Source organism: Dermacentor variabilis, chromosome 5, assembly GCF_050947875.1.
Source record: "Dermacentor variabilis isolate Ectoservices chromosome 5, ASM5094787v1, whole genome shotgun sequence".
Lineage (NCBI taxonomy): Eukaryota > Metazoa > Arthropoda > Arachnida > Ixodida > Ixodidae > Dermacentor > Dermacentor variabilis.
The window spans coordinates 63,492,081-63,512,868 of NC_134572.1; the positions used below are offsets into that span (position 1 = coordinate 63,492,081).

Below are 20,788 nucleotides of genomic sequence, written 5' to 3' on the forward strand. Positions count from 1 at the left end.
ACAAAAAGAAAGCCTGTAGCTCAGAGCGAACAGCACATGGAACGCTCCGACGCCGACAGCGGCAGCATTTACATTTTTGCGAAATATTTCACATTCACATCATATTGCACACCACCCTCACTCCTGCATGCATGCCTTGGCCGCAATGCAGGAGTGAGGGTGGTGTGCAATTCCCCTAATAAATTGAGCGGGTTGTGCAAAATAGTCAACAGGGTGGATACTGTTGCGCGCAAAAGCTGCTACAAGAATCATGTTCGCGGCTTCATTGACTGTACAACGCAGGTCGTCTATAAAATCCCGCTCTATTGTAAACGTTGCTATATTGGGCAAACGGGAAGGTGCATTAATGACCGCCAGCGCGAGCATGCCTCTTCACTAAAAGAAAGCCCGTACAGTCGTCCGGCTGCCCAATGTAACACATGTGGTTGCACCCCGATCTTTAAGAAGTGTGATATAATTGGCATATATAGTGAAAAGCGTGCGCGGTAAATCCTTGAGGCCTTTTGCATATTCACAAGGGGCGACGCGTGCGTTAGTTTTGCGTCCTTCACGCTCTCAACAAAAGAAATAGATTATCCGTGCCTGGCGCTTACCCTTTTTCTTTTTCTGTTCTTTATGCCACATTCAATGATGTCTTCATATGCTGCTTCGGCAAATGAACTATTTGGTTGCTAGTCAGCGCTCTGTCCTGTGGTCTTTACTCGCTGGTCCTATGTTGCGCTGTTCCTGTTTTTACTCTACAGAATAAATCTACTTTTTCTCAAAGGTCCCTTCACTATTTGACTTCAGCTCGTACCATGGAAGGCAACTAAATGCTAAAACGTAAGTGTCAAGGGAAATCTCTTATTTCCCCATTGCACATATGGAAAAGACGCTAGCGCATAACGTGCAAGCTTATACCTTTTCTGCCTCCGCCTCGCTGCTTGAACCACCGCACCGTCGCCGCACTTCGGAAGCACTGCTCAACCCTGCCTGCGCTAATATTGCAGAAAGCGACCGCGGGTCGCCATGCGGACCACGACATTCGCGGTTTAGGAAAAGACCCAGTTCCTTTATGGCCTGAAAACGAATAAGAAAACAGCAGCATGTCAGTTCTCATGAGCGATGGCGTTTGTTTGTCTGAAAACATTGCTATGTTTTTTTTTTAAAGGTACTTTCAATCTGAACCACCTCTGGACTATATTCGTCCTCCGCTGGAAGGGAATGTATCAAGTTAGGTGTCAGGCTGGGGTGCCTTGGTGGTATAATGATGATGCAAGAGTTTAGCAGTGTCGTCAACATTTTTTTTATTCGAGCATGTCGTGAAACTCACGTCACTAAAATCGGGCACGTGATCCTCCCCCCCCCCAAAAAAAAGAAAGAAAGAAATCGGCAGAACCCATGTCACGATGAATGTCGACGTTAATGCAATCAGCACTGAGACAGTGTAGCGACACGCCGTATATGGTCAGCGCCGAAACGTCTACTGCAGGCGGGCTCCGCTCTCGCGCATCCCACTGCACACTCTGCACCATCTAGCAGCGCCGCCACGAAGTCCGCGCTTGGCACGGGTTCGAGTCCGCCGAGCTCCGCATAAATTTTTAAGTATTTTCTTTTTGTCACTGAAGAACGGCACGTACGCAGTGGCACATACCCAGTTACTCAGGTTGGCATCAGAGAGGTTTATTGAAGAGCGGGACATATATATATATATATATATATATATATATATATATATATATATATATATATATATATATATATATATATATATATATATAGTGGCACGTGTCCAGGGTGAGTGAGCGAGCGAGTGGACATTTATTGGGTCCAGCAAAACGCGATAAAACGCACACCCGGCTAATCCCACGACGGGACTGACAGATCTGGTCTGCCGGCCCGATCGCGGGCGCGCTGGACGGCCAGGATTTGCCTCAAAGACGGGATTTCGCAGGAGCGCGTCCCACTCTTCCTTGGTGAACTTCGGGCCCAGCGACCCCCAGAGCATATGAGGCAAAGTAGCAACCTCACTACAGGCCACGCAAAAACAATTCGGATAAATATCGGGATATATGCTGTTAAGGGACGCCGGATTTGGGCAGGAGTTCGTCTGCAATAGTCTGAGCGTGACCGCCTGCGGCCTGATTAGCTTGGAGTGAGGCGGCGGGAAAGCCCTTCTCTTTAAGTAAAAGAATTAAGTAAGTTCATTGTGCGTGATAGGAGCGTCTCTGTGTCCGGGGAGAGAGTCGCCCGATCCGAGGGCAGCGCGGTCGGTAAAGCCACGCGCACCCTCGCGGGCAGACTCGCTGAGGTTCAGAGGAGCCCCAGCAATCGCCTCGACGTAGGCAGGGAACCAAAGGATGGACTGTATGGGGACTGGATGGACTGGATGGACTGGATGGACTGCAGGGACTGGATGGACTTTCAGAATTTGAATTACTCGCCGGGCTACCCGGCCTTTCTGGAATGCCCTGACGGCCACTTTTGAATCGCTATACACCCTTTCTGCCCGACCGTCTTGCATGGCGAGTACAATGGCCACTTGCTCGGCCACCTCGGGGTTCGTCGTCCGGACGGAAGCGCAGTTGATGAAACGCAAGTTGGCGTTAGATTTATTGAACAGCAGCACAGACCGTGTGTCACATACCCTGCAGTGCTCCTTGTTGGTATAAAAGAGTTTCATTGGACAGCGGCACGAGATCAGTGCCACATAACCAGAGCCACATACCCAGTGACCCTAGTTCTTCTGACGGTTGGTTTCGAACCCTATTCCCCGAGCACAGCAGCAGCCGATGCGCTACCCGTTAAACCACTAACTACCAACCCAGTGACCCAAGCTGGCGGGGTCGGACGGACGGACGGACAGCTCCCGGAAAGTTCGTGAAGTACCCAAAGAATGCTAACGCATTAATACAAATAAATAAATAAATTTGTGCACTAGTGTAGCGGCGCGACTATTGCCTCCAAAGCCGGCGAAGAAGAAGAGGGCTCGCGTGCCGGTAGCCCGAGAATAGAACACACTATAGCACGCTCGATCTGAGCGGCCGCGGTGTCGGCCGCTCCCGAGACCCTGCGGCACCATGGATGCATGGCCGGCCTAAGTAAACCGTGATTACGGCGGCTACCTCTTCGCGCCGCTTCCCACGCCAGGATACTAAATCAGACGTGTGACAACAACCACCAGCCCAGCTTCCTCGTAAAAATTTTGCCAGCACGTTTACCGAAGAAATTTGCGAGATGATTGGCGGCCCTACTGCTACTATAGCAATCTGTCTTGTGACAGAAGCCTGAATGGTGACAATACGGTTTATATGATGATTATTCTGAAAGGCTGCGCGTACCCAGTGATCCAAATTGGCGCCAAAGAATGTCATTAGAGAAAAGCACACGATCAATGTTTCATACCTAGTGATCGACCCAAGTTTGTCCGATGGTTGGTTATGAAGCCGGTTCTCTCGGCATAGCACGCCGATGCTCTAGCCAGTGACCAGTGGCGTAACCAGAAATTTCGTTTGGGGGGAGGGGGGGGGGGGGGGGCTCACGTTGCAGGTCACCCTCTTCCTTATAGAATTTGTCGAGGGATCAAATACATGAATAATAACTGCATTGCCATCGCCAAAGATGCTGCTGCAAACGCATTCTTCGCCACGCACTGTAAAGACTAGTAAAATATGTATTTTTTTTCATAAAAGAATATACTCGTATGCCTCAAAAATTGTGCCCGAAATAACTGATGCCAATATTTCCATATTTTCTGTCTATATAATAAGTCGAGAAAATATCACACGAACTTTAGAACTATATCACTTTGAAATCAGCAAAGCATGCAGTGCATGACGCGATATGAGTAATGTAAAGGCCATGAAATTAACAAGTTGCGGACGAATAATTTAATGAAACTTCATTCAACAACCTTGCTTACATCTTTGTAGATATCCAACGGCGAGCGAAAAATCTCAATGACGCTGTCTTTTGTTACAACGTATTGCGCAGGAGCAGCTGTCACCGGTCGTGTATTGTTAGTAATTCCACCGAATTACACTCGCAACAGAGAGCACATATAAAAAGCAGGAGTTCTGCAAAATATACGAGGGCGAGGCAAATTAAAGTGAATCAATGCGAAGAAATGACAAACGGGGTACTTTATTTAAAAGTAAAAGTAGTGTCCATGAGCACTTGGACATTTGTCCCACTGACTGACGAGTCGCATGATTCCAGTCTCATAAAACTGCTTGGGTTGCAGCTTCAAAAAGTCTGTAATTGAATATTTCACGTCATCGTCCGACAGGAATATGGTTCCCTGGAGCTGTTTCTTCAAATTCCCCAAAATGTGGAAATTGCAAAGCGGCAAGTCTGGGCTGTGTGCCGGATGTTGCACCGTTTCCCACTTTGCCAGTTTTGTATTAACCACGTCAGCGACATGGAGACGGGCATTGTCGTGGAGCAAGGTGATCCCATTCCTCAATTTTCCACGTCGTTTCTTCTTGATCGCGACACGAAGCCGATCCAACGTTTCACAATATCGGAAACGGTTGATAGTCTCTCCAGGTTTAGCAAATTCAATCAATAATGCCCCTAACGATCGGGAAAAAAAAGCCAACAACACCTTTCCGGCAGAAATGACGGCATTTCTTTCTTTAAGGGTGGTGTATTCAATTGTTTCCACTGTAAGCGCTTGCCGTCGTGTTTCATCCTCGTAGTAGTGGCACCATGATTCATCCCTGGTCACAACTGCAGACAAAAAGTCGTCACCCTCATTGTGATACCGGATTAGAATAGTCAAGGCAGCGCCGAACCTCTCCGTCTTCTGGTAGTGGTTCAAAATCTTGGGCATCCATTGCGCACACAAGAGCCGATAACCGAAATGTTCATGAATAATGGTGTGAACCGAACCGTGACTGATGTTCACACGCCCTGCCAATTCATCGATGCTTATCCTCCGTTCTTGTCTAATCAGCTTATCAGCCTTTGAAAGTGTGTTGGGGGTGATTGCACGGTGGCTTTGGCCCGGTCTTGGATTGTCTTTACAACGTTCACGTCCTTCTTTGAACCGTTTGCTCCAATGCTTCACAGTGGCCAATGAAATACAATGTTCAACATGCACGGCAGCCATACGGCGAATAACCTCTTTTTGGGAACCACCTTCAGCTGTCAAAAACCTCACGACACGACGCTGTTCAACTTTTGGAGTGTCCATTATCTCACGCAACCATGTTGAACCCAGTGTATGAGAGCATGAAAGAACCTTTATCCTCACACCTGCGTGTCACTTCTGTAAATGAGAGATGCCTTTGTACTACGCGCATGCCTCGCACATGATGAACCGAACCGTTATTGCGCGGGGTGGGTTGGCTCACTTTCTTTTGACTCGCCCTTGTACATTAGAAATACGAAGATACAACGGAATATACAAATGCGATTGATAAAGGGCAAAAATTTGTCACTGAAAACAAAGTTCACTGCACGTATACAAAATACCTCGCAAACAAGATATTTAAATATACTTATAAGTTCCCAATTAATCTACGTATCTGAGAAAAAGTCACTGTATATATTGCGTCAAACAAGGCAAATAAACATGTTGCGCAACCACAGATTCACAGATCACAGCCCCCCCCTGCCTCCACTCCCCCGATGTATCGCGCGCGACAGAAGGCGGCGCGCTTCCTCCCCGCTTTTCTCCCTTGCGCACACAAGACTGAGCCACCATCGTCGGCTCACCCATGCCAGAATCCCCCCCCCCCTATACTTTCACTCGCACGTACAGTATGCAGCGCGCTGTCACGATGTTATTATCACCCTTGGACTTTATACGGAACATGAGGGCGACGGCGACTGCAGGAATGCGCTTGGAGCGTCCATATAGTTGCTGTCGCAATAATATAGTAAGAGTATATAGAAAACTGAAGCGTCCCTTGGCCCATTACTTTCCGCAGAAGTAACAAAATCGAACTTTCACCATGCGACAATTCGCTGCACCGCAAGAGTATTTTTTTTTGTGGGGCAGGGGCACGGAAATGAAAAAAAAAACGCAAAGGAAAGCATGTTGTCCACAATCGAATGCCTACATTGGGCACCTAATGTGGCTACCGAATGAATATCGAAGAAAACGTGAGACGCTTGGCCCAGAGAGAACCATACGCGTAATGCTAGGTATCCTATACCGGTGAAGCAAAATTTTCCGGAGTGGTTACGCTCAAGCGAACGCGTTGCAATCCGTCGAGTCTCCGCAGTGATGGCGGCGAGCGACCATGCATTGTTTCTTTTTGTCGTCTGCTAGCCAGAAAGCGTCCAAAACTCTGCCAGGCGGAAATCCACTCGGCAAGAGTAAAACGAACGCGCATCGAAGTGCGCCGCGCGGTGGTCGGGGCAACACGAGAAAAACGCATGCGCTCTGGCTGGCTCCGGCAGCCCGCGGGTGTCGAGAGAAAAAAAAAAATGGAAGAGACTCAATGTGTCGTCGCAAATAAAAGTCAACGTAGAAAAATAAATAAGAACGTCGTTAACTTTCCTAGCTTTAGTGTCTTGACATGGATGCTTTGGCGGAGGTGAAAAAAAAATGTTGATATTACTTTCTGTGACATGACGGCAAAAATGAACCACAACGCTTCGTCTCATTGGACCTCGCTGCGTGCTTTGTCAACTTTTCTGATACTGCGTTGATTTAGGTTGTCTCGTTGTGTGGTCCGCTTTACGAGTTTAGAAAAGTCGATGCACCTATTGCGTCAAATTAAACATTAAACCCACAAAGTTCTGGCATTGAAAATCTAAAGCACGATTTCGGAAAAGTCAATGCACCTTTCGCATCAAAAGTTTATGAGAACTTTATACCTATAATGTGCCATAATTGGAATCCATGCGCTCCGTAAATTCCGCGGCCTCCGCGAGATGCTGCGACGAGCCCGCTCGCCATCAAAATGCCCTTGAAACTGTGCTCGGATGGGACTCCTTGTGTTACGATATGTGACTCCCGGTGCTTGGGTGTTGCCACGACATCCAGCCCGATTTCGCACTGTTCGCGCTGAAATGCCTTTTCGAGCGTGAAAAGGACCATTCTAGACAAAATCCAGAATGATTTCCGGCGCTGAGGGTTGTTTTAGCGGCGGGGCACGACAGCACGAAAAAATTTCGGGGGGGGGGGGGAGGGGGGCTGAAGCCCCCCCCCCTGGCTAGGCCCCTGACCAATACAGATGCGGCATTATGGAAAATATGGCTCACAAGTAGAAAACAAATATTTTAATAAAGATTTCATTAGCGATAGTAGAGGCAGTATTGCATTTGCAATGTTGAAGCCCGATAGCATACGTTGCCCAACAACTTCACAGAATTCGTCGTAGGTACTACGGCGTGTAGTAGTTTGGCTGTGGGCAGTCCTGAACCCAAATGAAAATTAAATAACGTGTCAGTGACGATGACCTCCCCATGCTATTAGAAAATGCCACATGCTTCCCTGCTGCGCGGGCGACAATGCTATATACGAGTTCTCTTCATTCTGGTTCATAAAGCCTTTCTTTATTCGTTATTTTAGCAAACGTCATTATCTGAGCTGCGGTACCGCCACAAGGTTGGGAACGGAATAGAGCACGCTTCGAGTCTATTCCTGGCGTCACCATGCAAAGAGAAAGAGAAGGCCGAGATGAAGCCCGTGCCAACGAAAGCTTGCGCTCATGGAGGAATGAAAATGATTTTTTTCTTCCGCCATTTTCGCGCTACTGTTGGTCTGCACTCGCAACACTCTTAAAACGGCTGCACCCTTTGGGGTCTATATTTATCCCACAACAGTAATCGTCATCTCCCTTGCTAGCGTTTCCTTCCATACATACATACCAACCTAAAACAAGACGAAGTTCCCAAATAGACCCGCCGTGGTTGCTCAGTGGCTTTGGTGTTGGGTTGCTGAGCACGAGGTCACGGGATCGAATCCCGGCTATACGACAGCCGCATTTCGATGGGGACGAAATGCGAAAACACCCGTGTACTTGCATTTAGGTGCACATTAAAGAACCCCAGGTGGTCGAAGTTTCCGGAGTCCTCCACTACGGCGTGTCTCATAATCAGAAAGTGGCTTTGGCACGTAAAACGCCATAATTAGATTTTTGAAGTTCCCAAATAATACTAATAGCATTAAAATTGCTTTCTATGCCACTGGTAAGCACGTATGCACATCGGTGATGCTTAGGACGTTGTGAAGGGCCTTGCGCCTCTTACACTGGCACTTGCTCAAATTCAGGCTTAGTTGCGTGTGCACATTTATCAAACAAGTGCCGGCACACAATTACGTTGCAATTCTTAGGGTGAACAAGCACACATTTCACGCTCGGACCCATATACGAATGTTCCGTCCTTGTACAGTGCACTGCCACAAGCCGCAGTACTTTCGTCACTGTCCTGGTAGCTGGCGATTTCAATATTCCGTCTATTGTTTCGGATTCTTCACGCACGACATCCTAATCGTTATCATCCCCTAGCTGTGATGCGCTGTCCTTCATTATCGTTTTTTTTTTGGATTACCGCAGTTTAACACGGTTCCAAATGCCGCTGGTAATGTTTTAGATCTCATTCTAGCAAATTTCTGCTTTGTTGAGTTTTTTGTTGCTGTTAGCGGTTTCGTTCCTGTTAACCACTGGAATGTCCCGCTCGAATTCAGACCCTGCTCGCTCATTTGTTTTTTTCCGAACGGCGACTGTCTAGGCCTTTGTCACTATTTGAATGATGCCGACTGGTCTGAATTAAACCGTGACACAGATATCAACGAAGCAGTTAGCATTCTTACTGATAATGTAGAATGTGCGTTGGAAGCCTTCATTCCCTGCAAAGAGATTCGTCCTATGCCCGCTATTCTACGTAGTCTTATAATAAATTACGCGGTTTACTTCGCAAAAAGCTAAGATGCCATAGGAAGTTCAAGAAAACAATCATCGGTATGGTACGAAAAATTTAGTGTCTTGCGAAGCCAGGTGAAACACGTAATGCGTAGAGACAGTGACGCATGCCTTAAGCTTGTCGAAGACCGCGTAAAATGCGATCCTAAACGTTTCTGTACTTATGTAAAAGATTACAGTTCTGAACAGGCTAAGATTAATGTCATAGATAATCTATCTCGTGGCATTCCTAGAAACTGTGGCAATATCGCCAATGCATTCGCTGAACATTTTTCCTCGGTTTTTCTAAATACAGCGCATGGTCCAAGCTCTGGTGACTGGCAATATAGATTCACTGACCATTTAAACATTTCACGTTTTTTCAGAACATGATATCGCGACGAGCGTAAGTTGAAACCGAAGCCTTCTCCTGCTTATGACAGTATACCAAGTTTTGTAATCAATACTTGTTGTTCTATTTTCGCTCCTCTCCTTACGCACATCTTTCATCTTGCTTTGCGACGAGTGCTTTTCCTTCTTGTTAGAAGAATACCATAGTTGTGCCAGTCCATAAGAGTGGCAGCATGAGTGACATAAAAAATTATCGCCCCGTATCCCTCTTGTCTCCGTTTGAAAAAAGTGTTTGAAATAGCTATATTTACATATCTGTCGTTTTTCTTTAGATCAGTAAATACCAACATGGCTTTGTTCATGGTAGGTCTGTGGAAACAAACCTTGTTCCTTGTCTTGATGGTGCGGGACCCACTGTTGCTAACCGGAGACAGTTAGACAATATACTTCGACTTGTCAAAAACATTTGATGTTGTTTCTCACGACTTTCTTATCCATAAACTCTTGAGTTAGGCGTTAGTATCAGTTTGTGCACGCTGATTAAAGACTAACTGTCCACTCGGTTAAATTTTGTTCGCGCTGGTGCTAAGAACTATTTGCCTTATGAATCAACTTCCTGTGTTCCACAAGGATCTATCTTAGGTCCATTATTTTTTCAATATCTTTGCTAATAATCTTCAAGAATGCTTGCGTCATTCGCGTCTCCTTTTATATGCTGGCGATATTAAACTTTACCGGGAAATAGAATCAGAGCAAGATTGTGAATTATTACAGGAAGATATGAATTCTGTTGCGGAATTCTGTTGGGGGACTTCTTGCGTATTGATCCAAATAAGACACTTGTTGTTTCCTTTAGTCGCAAAATGCACGCTTTAGTATGCGAATATTCACTTGATAACATTCCTTTGAAAAGAGGGAGTTCTACGCGGGACTTAGGAATATTGGTTTACTCCTGGCTAACTTTCGAGGAATATGTTTCAAGCATTGTCAATGCATCCTACAGAAAGTTAGGCCTCCATAGCAGTTTGCGAATCTCAACTGCGCTGCTCTCGCGTGTTCTTATTTTGTCCGCATGAAGTTAGAGTTTAGTTCTGTTGTATGGAACTACATTAATTTGACCAATGTGGCGAATATTGAATGTACTCAGCGACCTTTTATTCGTATCCTTTACTATAGATTTCTGGGACGCCGTGTATTTTATGTCCATGAGCGTGAACCGCGCATGTGTAATATTACGCCCCTAGAAATAAGGCGAAAATATCGCGATTACTTATTCTGGCATAAGCAAATTGACAACCACTTCTCCTGTCCGCAGTTACTGTCAGCTGTAACGTTCTGCGTGCCTTGCCCAAACTTGCGTAATCCCAGTATATTCTATTTGGATTCCTCAAGCGCCTCTGACGACGCTACAACACATCTTGCTAATACAACAAAATACCTTGCGTCATGATCTTCATATTTTCAGCTCTACTATTTGCTCATTATCTGACTTCTGTCTTTGAAGAATTAATTTTTTTATCGCATTTTGTACCGCTGTTTTCTTTTTCAGATTTTGTGTTTTGTTTTTCGGTTTTATGTTATTTGTGTAACAGAAGTACACCAATACTAAGGCGTATAGCTGTTCTTGGGTACTTCCAGAAAATAAACAAATGAAAAATGAATGAAATATACACCTGGATAGCGAGGGCGAGGTCGTTGCCGCACTGCCTTGCTGCAGAAAGCTCCTCTGCGTTGGCCCCCGCCAGGAGCTGCCAGCACTCGAACGCGTTGGCCAGCGGTTCTGTGTTGCGCGCTTGGTAGCGGGACCACTGCTGTATGATCGCTGTACTGTCAGCAGCATCTGTCTTCTCCTCGTCGTCGAAGTACGAAGACGAAAAGCGTTCCAGGCTTCGTGAGAACAGCTCCAGAACCTGTAAGCAATGCAGTACTGAAACATGTACTTATTTCGTGTGACTCGCCGTGAAGTTTTCGCACTGCGGAATAGAAAAGAGATGACATATAGAGGTGAGATATATGGGAAGGTGGTGGGTCGTGTAAACGCCTTTACTGAACTATATTGTCTTCAGGGCCTGCCTTCGGCTCCAACATCAATGAGAGACAAATACTTCTGCTCAGTGCACATGTAAGGTTCAAGCGTTATTATCTGAACAGGTGATGCAACGAATCGAAATTATAGAAGAATACGTTCGAGTGCTGAAACTCAATTGCGTTACGTGAACTGATTGGACGATGCGAGGCACCGGCAGCAAGCGATGTAGAATCTGCGGCCTGGACGAGCGTGACTCGCCTTTTGCGATATTGGTACAAACATCTAGGAGAAGTGGAGCTCAACATTTGTAGTTAAACAGTTAATATCTTGGGATCTGTGCTTCTGTGGCCATTTTAGTCAACACTAATGTTGAGACGAACACGCATGCATTATTGACGCGTTTAAAGAACTCCGTGAACAGGGTGCTTAACTTGAGCCAAACTTTAAAAATATGCAAATGCTACGTAGCTGGACAGAACCAAGGTAATGTTGTTTGCCGTCCCTTGGAGATACTCATATTATATTTTTTCATTCCGACCAATTAGATAATTAGTTTTACTTTATTAATGTATTTCTCAATTCTTATAACTAGATGAAAAGTGTCAATGAGAAGATTGTAGAGCAACATGAAAAACTCCTGACACAGCTTTCTGTTGCTCAATACGTGATGCATAAGAATGTCTTTCCGAGCGTGAAAAAAGGCCGCGAATAATCGCAATGTACCTCGAGCGGCCAGTCGTGCGGCAATTTGGTTCTGCCGTTTCTGTCGGGCTATTACAGCACTTGCATATTTTTTTAAAAGTTTGACTCAAGTTAAGCCAAACACTCTGTATATACCACGTGTCTTAGAATTAGATGGGGATTCTCTCCAACGACACGAGACGACTGTCCAGTCTGCCTAGCGCGTTCGACACCTCTCGTTCAACACTTCTCGTTCAACAGCTCTCGTCAATTCAAGGTCTAAGTTACGTTATGGTGCACTTCAATAGATACTCCGACCGCGATGTGGTCGGAGTATCTATTGGAGTGCACCATAACGTAGCTTAGACCTTAGTCCGTGAGTTCGAAACTATATACTCACCCTTATGTCAGCTATGTCAGCCACAGTCTTGAATGACATCGCGAAGAATGCATCGCTCAGCAGCGTGTTGAGGTTATTCATCGAATCGATCGCTTTCACGTTAGCGCGGTGATCCGGCGTGGTGGTCACCACACCATCGTGGAGCTCCTGCGCGATCTGAGAATAATTAACGAATCAATATACGGCTATTTATTGTGCTCCTTGTAAATTGCTCTTATAAACGCAATTTACCAGGCGCCTTAAAAGCCTTTTGTACTCATACTGTATGAATGGACAAGCGTCCACAACGTGTGTGTGTGTGTGTGTGTGTGTGTGTGTGTGTGTGTGTGTGTGTGTGTGTGTGTGTGTGTGTGTGTGTGTGTGTGTGTGTGTGTGTGTGTGTGTGTGTGTGTGTGTGTGTGTGTGTGTGTGTGTGTGTGTGTGTGTGTGTGTGTGTGTGTGTGTGTGTGTGTGTGTGTGTGTGTGTGTGTGTGTGTGTGTGTGATAGTTGTTTGAACATGTAGGTAACATGCAAAGAAGCGTTATGCAGGGTGTCTACCAACCGCGAAAACCGAGAAAACCGGGAATTCTCAGGGAATTTGAGTAGTCTGGAAATACTTTGGGAAAAGTCAGGGAATTTCTGCTTCTATCAGGGAAATTAGCACTAATTTTATTGAAAGGGAACCAAAGTCGCACTAATGCTGGCTCGAGTAACAGGGAGGAATCGTATAACGAATGGTCTCCGACGCCGTTTCGTCGGCTGGAGGAGTTGCCAGTGTACAGTTCAATGACCGATTTTCGGGACAAACCCGATCATTCGGATGGCTTCGAGGCACCACCGCGTACCCCATGGAGTCAATGTATAAGAACGTCCGAAATTTCGGACGCAAGAACCCTTCGCCGTTCGATGTTCCGATCTTTTTGCCGTGACCGCAGGTCCGAAACGCCATCAATCAAAGCCACCACCGCCACTATTTTGATTATCTCTCCCCCTCGAACCGGCGTGCCGGCACTCCCGCTTGCAAATCCGCTGGCATCCATACTCACCACCGTGGCAGCGCTAAGCCTAGCTGCTTCGACGTTCGCTATTAAGCTTCTTGCTGTTCGGTGCCGTGTTTTTTTATTAAATCACTTCGCCGCTGTCAGCAATGGCACCGACTCCGCCTTTGTAATCCTCGCGATTGTCTTCGAAGCTCGGAGAGCACAACGCGTTGCATAATGCCGGTTCCCGATACATTACTTCGCCTCAATACAGAACTGTTACGCAATGAAGTATACGCAAAGTATTGCGGTGAAGCTTAACAAGTATGGGCAATTGTCACGGGATACAGTATGTGTTCCTTAATTATACACGCGCGCGCACGCCGTCTCCCGTCACAGTACGAGCACCGATATGCCTAATAAGTGTAATGGCAGGCCTTCAGAACTTTTTCGGATGTGCCTGTGACGATTTGAGCCCTTCACGGCAGTAAAAGACATGCATTCATATTTTTCGGATGTTGAAGGGGCTTGAGGGGACATTGAAGGGGCTTGAGCTCAAGAAACAAAGTGTTGGCTGACGCCGAGATGCAGGTGTCCCTCATGCAAACCAAAATAAACTTTTTAAAGCAGTGAAACGCAACACTGAGGCGTTGTGCGCGGGCTGAGAGTATGTCGGGACAGTTAAGGTTGACTTTCCAGTTGCTGAGACAGAACCTCACGCGTGACAAAGTTCGGGCCTCATACCAAAGAGCTTGCTATCAGTTGATAGAAATAGCTCATATTCGGAAATATTTGCTTTTGTATGCAGCTCTTTTTGTTTGTATTTGAAAATGTTCGGCTCGATTTGCGATGGGCTTTACCATTCTTTTCAAATATATTTTTTTCGCTGTGCACTTTACTAACCCTTCTCTTCGGTTTTCCTTTTTGCATAATATAAACGCTACTCCTTAATACCCAAATTAGATTAAGTCATCTTTTTTACTTCTCTTGCTTGAGCCTCCGCAAGGCCTGCAGTATTTAAAAAGAGAGGTGTGTATGGTGAAAGACATCGCGTCGCTTCCATGCAATCGCTCAAAGTGAGCGATAAGGGATGTGCCCGGTGTGAGTAGAAATAAAGATCCCTTCATCCAATGTGGCCTCTTGATGAATCTCTCTCTCTCTCTCCCACCCCGCACACACACACATACGCACGCACACATATATAGCGATTCTGCAATACGAGAGCGCACGAGCGCGATCACGTGGTTTTATTTCATGTTTCGCGGGCTTTCTTTAAACGCCGAAAAAAATCGCCACGCAGCATGTACGTTGCCACAAAAAATCGGATCGGTCGTTTATGAACCCCCTCTACAACATAACGAAGCGCACCTGGCCCTAAAGTGAAAATTAAGAATCTTGCATAATTCATCTTAGTTAATCAACTAATTAAGCAGAATGTAACAAATACCTTAGCAAATGGCAAACCATATGCCATAAGTTTCAGTCAGCTGCGGCTAACCCCTTTTTTACAACCCTTGGCACAAGTTACGTGAAACACCCTGTATATTGCATGGTACTATGCGATTAAGAGCAAGTGGCACAGAGTTTCGATGATATTTAATGACATTCCTGTCATTTCAACATTGTCTGAATTGGCTTAATGAAACCGTGCCTACAATGAATGCGCACAATTTGTGCAGTCTGCGTTGAAACAGCCATCACGGTCTCTTGCACAGGGCCACTCTAGAAACACACTACATCGCCTCTCCTTCTCCCCCACACACGTGCACGCACACCGAACTTTATACGAGCTGAATTTTTTATACAATATTTTTATACAGTACTACCTAGAAGAATGTAGAGGGCGACCTGTATGCTAGAAGACGACATGGAATATACTGAACACGCAAAAAAGACAATATAGAAAAGTAAAGTTATCCAATCCTGCGTCATAACAGGTACGAAGCTATAAAGCTGGAAATGAGAAGGCACTCTCTTCGCCAAAGAGGGAAATAGAAGAAAAGACAGGGACGCCGGTCGCAACAGAATATTCGGTCATCGGGCGAGGAGGATAGGGTGCGCGGAGAGCCTTTCCTCCTCTCTGGCTTGGGTGATCCGGCGCGGCGCTGCTTGAAAGTATTGCTGTCGCGTGCTGCGGAACGATTTCGAGATGTTTTAGATCTTACTTTGTGAAATTTACGCCATGTTCGTTCATATAAGCTCGTCAGGGAAGCCTTTCCGTGCATCGGTAACTGCTGTAGGCAGAAATATGTCTTGGGGGCGCAAAAATGTGACACGCATAATCAGCCGCGGTGCGTGTATGTGTTGTTTACTACTTTGCTTATATCGATTTTAATTCAACAAAGAAAACCGGCGTCTCTGTATTACCAGTATTAAATGGTAAATCAGCTCACTGTCTGATCGATCGGCGTAGGGAGTAAAACATAAAACATAAGAGCGCATGCTCGTGCACGGCCAACCTAAGGCAACCAGGAGACACCTGAGCGGCAGGCGGTATCAAATATTTGTGATACACGGGCATCGTTCTCACGCATTTCAAGTCTAGTATGCTTGAAATTACCATATGTCTACGCTAGCCTTGCTGCATGAGGCCCATGGCGCTGCTCAACACAGCGACCACTGCGGTTGGTGAGCCAGCACGATACATATATAAGCTGTGTGCATCGGCATTGCCTTTTTGGCCTGTATACAGCCATAATATATGAGAGGGTTCGCATAAAAAGAATGTGATGCCTATTTTTGAGCGCAAAATTTCCGCAATACGCGTGAGTGCGTCGTAGAGAACTGAACGAACACAACCGAAAAAAAAATCGGTTATCATCCTCTTTCTTTAAAAAAGCAAGAGAAAACGGGCTAACGCCGCACGTTTATAAATATATAACCGCTGATGCCGTATGCTTGGAGCATGCGCTATATAGAACAAGATATCTGTAATCCAGCACCTAGCTACTGCTTAGGACACTCGCGCAGTTCGTAAACGGTCGCTTTCCTGGACAAGCTTAATTCAGACTGTAAGGTATGCTGCTATTACTAGCCAAAACTATTTTATTCATGGGTGGAAACCTCATCCATCCAACCAAGTAGCTACGTAATGTAACCTGCAGGGAACAGTTTGAACGCTTGTCAAAGTATAACAACACAGCTCCTATCGTAGCAGAACGGTACCCATGCTGTTAAGATCGTCGCGTATGTTTCATGGCTCCTAAACCGCAGCTTAGAAATAAAGGATAATGCTGCAATAAGGTCACATTAGTGATTGGAACATTCGGAAATACACAATTGATCTCCGAGGCTGATCGTAGGCTCAAATATGCGCGCACACATCGCGCTGCGTGTTCCATCCACCTCAACGCTAGCAGAAACTCCGGCGATGACGCCTTAAACCACTTCAGCACGTCTCACAGAACCGTTTACCACGTAGAAGACGCACGTCATACTAAACAGACCACACGACCGCGAAAATAAACGCCAGAACCTACCGCCGAGCGTATACCTGCCATGCAAAAGACCGCTTTCACCCAAGCCAGTATGGCGCTGCTCATAGGCGGCGCCACTGCGTTCACAATATGGCGGCGCCTACGAAAAAACGGTCTATAGCTGTACCCATATACGGGAGCAACAGAATAGTGATCGACTCACGTATATGTGTACGCAAAATTGGCACACCACCGGAAATACATGCGTAAATGCTAGAATCGTCAAAAGGAACAGCCAGCGCATACCTGGTGCATCTGGGCGAGGCTAATCAATCGCCTCTGGTTGGTTCGTACTGACTCGGTGGGCTCGAGTGGCGACACACCTTTCCTTCGAATGCGGGTGAAGAGGTGCGTCAGGGTACCAACCTCTCGGTGGCGGGACGCTGTCCCGTAGAAGAGATCCCTGCACGACACGAAGATGCTTGCGCATTGCCACTATGGTCTTGCCTTGGGGTCACCTCCGCCTATCTATACTTCACAATGCAACTGAGCTCTAAGGAGACTCGTTACTGATCGATGCTGATTGATAAGCAGTTTTCAATCGCGCTGACTACACGCACTTCAATCTAGTCATTCTACCGTACATGGAAGACAACAGATTGCAGCAGTTGGTCGCACTAATCTCAACAGAGATAATTTTTTTTTTCTGTCACCACTGTTATGGCAACGTGGTTGGCCTGGCGGCAGCTATTCGTAGAAGTTAGCACAGCGGCATGCTGCGGAGCAACGTTACCTCGCTTCATGAAGTTCCTTGCTTCTGAAGAAACATCGGTGGTGATGGGGAGGATTGAACTCGCAGAGACCAGAAAGGAAGTTTGAAAACAAAAATCTAGGGAGTTCGATGGTCCTTGTGAGTCCCCTGTCTGAAATCCAGCACTGTCATTGCACGAATACACTCAAAATTTGCGCGCTCCTGGCCGCTCGAGGCACTTTGCGTGTATATGCGGGCTTATTTCACGCTCGGAAAAACACTTTTATGTAGCACTCGTTGAGCAACAGAAAGCTGTATCGCGGGGTTTTTTCATGTCACTCTACAATTTTCTCATTGGCACTTTTCATCTAATTATAATATCTGAGAAGATGAATATTTAAGATTAATTATCTAATTAGGTGGAATGCAAAAAATACTCTCCAAGAGACGGCAAACATTCTTTGGTTCTGTAGCTACGTGGCATTTGCATATTTTTAAAGTTTGGTGCATGATAGTTGGGACGCCGTGTATATTAGCAGGTCGCTTTGCTAATGTAAATGCTAGGCTAAGTGGAAAACAAAATACTCCTTGTTTCTAGCTAAATTATTACCTTTGGTTGAGTGCTGATTCATCAGTATTTCCCATAAAATATCCCAAGATGTTCAGTTTTCATCCTAAAACAAGTGACACAAAGACAGATAGGTACTGTGAAATTAGCCGTCCTAAGCACACCGGAAAACAAAATGCGGTTGACGTAATATAAGAGAGCTAACGTAATTGGCTGCGTACTTATACAAATTTTCTTAACAATTGAACAACGGCACATAATCTAATGCACGTTCAGGTTGTCTTCAGCAGCCTGGGCCCCACCGAGGTACCCCAATGGCTATGGCGCGTTGCTGCTGAGCACAAGGCCACAAGTGGTCAGCATTAATCCGGAGCAGTACTCAAAGAAAGGTACCAGGATTTTACTGACGCTTCGGCTGGGTACCGGCCTTCACCCCGACGGAGGCCCCTGACTGGCCGGAACGTTAGTAACATTCTGATATCTTTCCTATGCGCTTCTGTTCTTTCACCGATATACATACGCATGGTGGTCCTGCCTTCATCGGAAGAGTGATTACTCTGATGAAGGCAGGACCACCTGCCGAAACGTCAGTCAAGGTATCTTCCGTACGTTTGACACATATATGCACGCGAAGAAGGGAAAGCGAGGGGTTCGTATCTTGTTGATCACGACCATAAAAAGCCGACAATGAAGCCCAGGAAAGTACAGATGAAATCATCAGCCATGGTTGAAATTGAAATATAGAATGGAACGAAGAAAGGGAATTGAATGTAGACGAAAAGATAACATGCCACCGGTGGGATTCGAACCTACAACCTCCGTATTACGCGAACTTTGCACTACGGTTTGTTCTGTGGCGACGGAACAAATAAAAGGATTGCAGCAATACAGGATGCAAAAAAGATGAAGAGCACGTATAGGAAAGAACTATAAAAATGGAGGCTGGGGGCTGCCCCCCCCCCCTCCTGACTTTAAGCACTGATCCTGAGTCTATCATTACGGTGTGCCTTATAATCCGATCGTGGTTTTGACACATGAAACAGTGTAATGTAGTGAATATAATCGGTAGTCGCGCACGTATTGGAAGATTCACGTCCGGGGCCCCGAGGCAACAAACAGGGCTCGTGACGAACTGAACTGGACCTGCATAGGAGAGCTGGTTCGGCGGAAGAACCGGCAGCTCGCCAGTGGCCCGGCGAGAGTCATGCCCAGAGCTCACCTCACGGAGTCATCCAGGAGACCTTTCAAGCCGCGTTCTTTCAGAATCGGGTAGAGCACGTCGGTCGAGCTGACAGCATACGGACCAAGCACGCCTGTTTCGAATTCTCGCAGGGTCTCTTTGAGGTGGGCGTCGCTGTATTCCAATTTGTCACCTGCTCTAGAAAGGGCCTCACGGAAGCGCATCTCGTGCGGCGACTGATGAGGCTCCTGCTCAGGGTTAGCGGAGCAGCTTCGTCGGTAGTTCCAGACCTGCCAGGAAGAAAGCGGCCTTCGCATCCAGAACATAACTGGCGTGCGCCCGTACCCCACACTGAAACTGAGGTCAGAGCATGCTGCTGTGGTGCGTCCTGAAAGGCAACCGCTGTTACCATCACGTTCGTAAGGTGCAGTTTTGGTCAAACAAGTTTTGCAGTGACTAGAAGAGCTTGACGGGTCCGGGCGGCGAGATGTTGATAGGGCCTCAGTAGAATTTCCGTTGCTCCATATTCCCGCGTGAGCTTCGAGGAAATTGAGCAAGGCGCGTTTACATGAGCGCTGCGACAAGGCATTGCGACGAATCTTGTTAGTTAACATGGAGTTGCTTAGAAACTTTCGACAAAGGCTGTATGTCCACCTTCCGCGATCCGCGAAGAGTGTCTGCTACTCGGCGATAGCGGAGCTGCGTGAGGACATTAAATGGCACGAAATGAGCCGACCACAGCCGGGAAAAGGCCGAATTACTAGCACGCTGTTAGGCGTTTTCCTTCGACGTCCGACGGTTAATGGTGGTTGGGAGAACGGCTTAAACACATTTTTCCCGTGTTACATGTCGTGCTTCGGTCAGAATGATTCATGTCGACCATGTCGACCGTAAAATAAATGCGAAAGTAAAGAAGTGAAGTGAAAGCAGTTATGAAGGCAGCTGTGTGAAGGCTTCTCTGCAGCTGCCGCTTTATCCGCTGTCACAGAAGGGTCAAGGGCAAAGTAGTATTCTGTTCTGGCACATATGGCTTCCAGCAGAACGTACTGACACGGACAGAAGTTCCATTCTAGCTTCGCCGAAAAGAAAGGAAAAAACAGAAAAAGAAGAAGATAGAAACGAGAAAAACAATGAGTAACCGCTTGCTTAAGTCCAAAAAACCCAAAAGAAGAGAAATGAAAAGAAAGGACGTGTAGGCGCGCGCGCGCACACACACGCGCGCGCTGTGGTGGAACGGGAGAGAGATAGAGAGAGAGAAGGGGAAATACAGGGAGAGTTAATCAGGCACGCGTCCGGCTTGCTCGGTTCCCTCAGTGCACGGAAGGGAAAAGAGAGGGAGGGAGTGCACGCACACGTTACGGTTCTAGCCACCGAACACTCGTAGATGCCCAGCAAGCGATTTACCCTTTTCATGGCGATCCCGTGGACGCCGCCTTGTTTGATCACGGGGTGACGCTTCCATTGCTTGCCTCAACTGCCTGCGTTGCCTCTGTGTTTACAGTGGATGTATATATGACGCCGGTGCGGCCCTGCAAACCTCTGTTTCGGCGGATATCGTAGGCGGTGACGGTGGAAGACACGCGAAGCTTTGGCTACAGCTTCAAAGGATATG

The 20,788-nt window shown here is 46.6% G+C and overlaps 1 protein-coding gene across 1 annotated transcript in view; it reads right to left on the bottom strand.

The window, feature by feature from the left end:
• LOC142581874 (uncharacterized) overlaps positions 1-19,961 on the bottom strand; it is a 31,181-nt gene extending 11,220 nt beyond the window's left edge. The window contains exons 1-4 of the mRNA XM_075691319.1: positions 19,216-19,961; positions 16,984-17,140; positions 12,302-12,457; positions 10,865-11,101 (exon numbers count right to left, since the gene is read on the bottom strand). Of these exons, the coding sequence (XP_075547434.1) occupies positions 10,865-11,101; positions 12,302-12,457; positions 16,984-17,140; positions 19,216-19,790 (1,125 nt within the window). The 5' untranslated portion in view covers positions 19,791-19,961. The remainder of the gene's footprint in view (positions 1-10,864; positions 11,102-12,301; positions 12,458-16,983; positions 17,141-19,215) is intronic.
• Between the last annotated feature and the right edge of the window lie 827 nt (positions 19,962-20,788).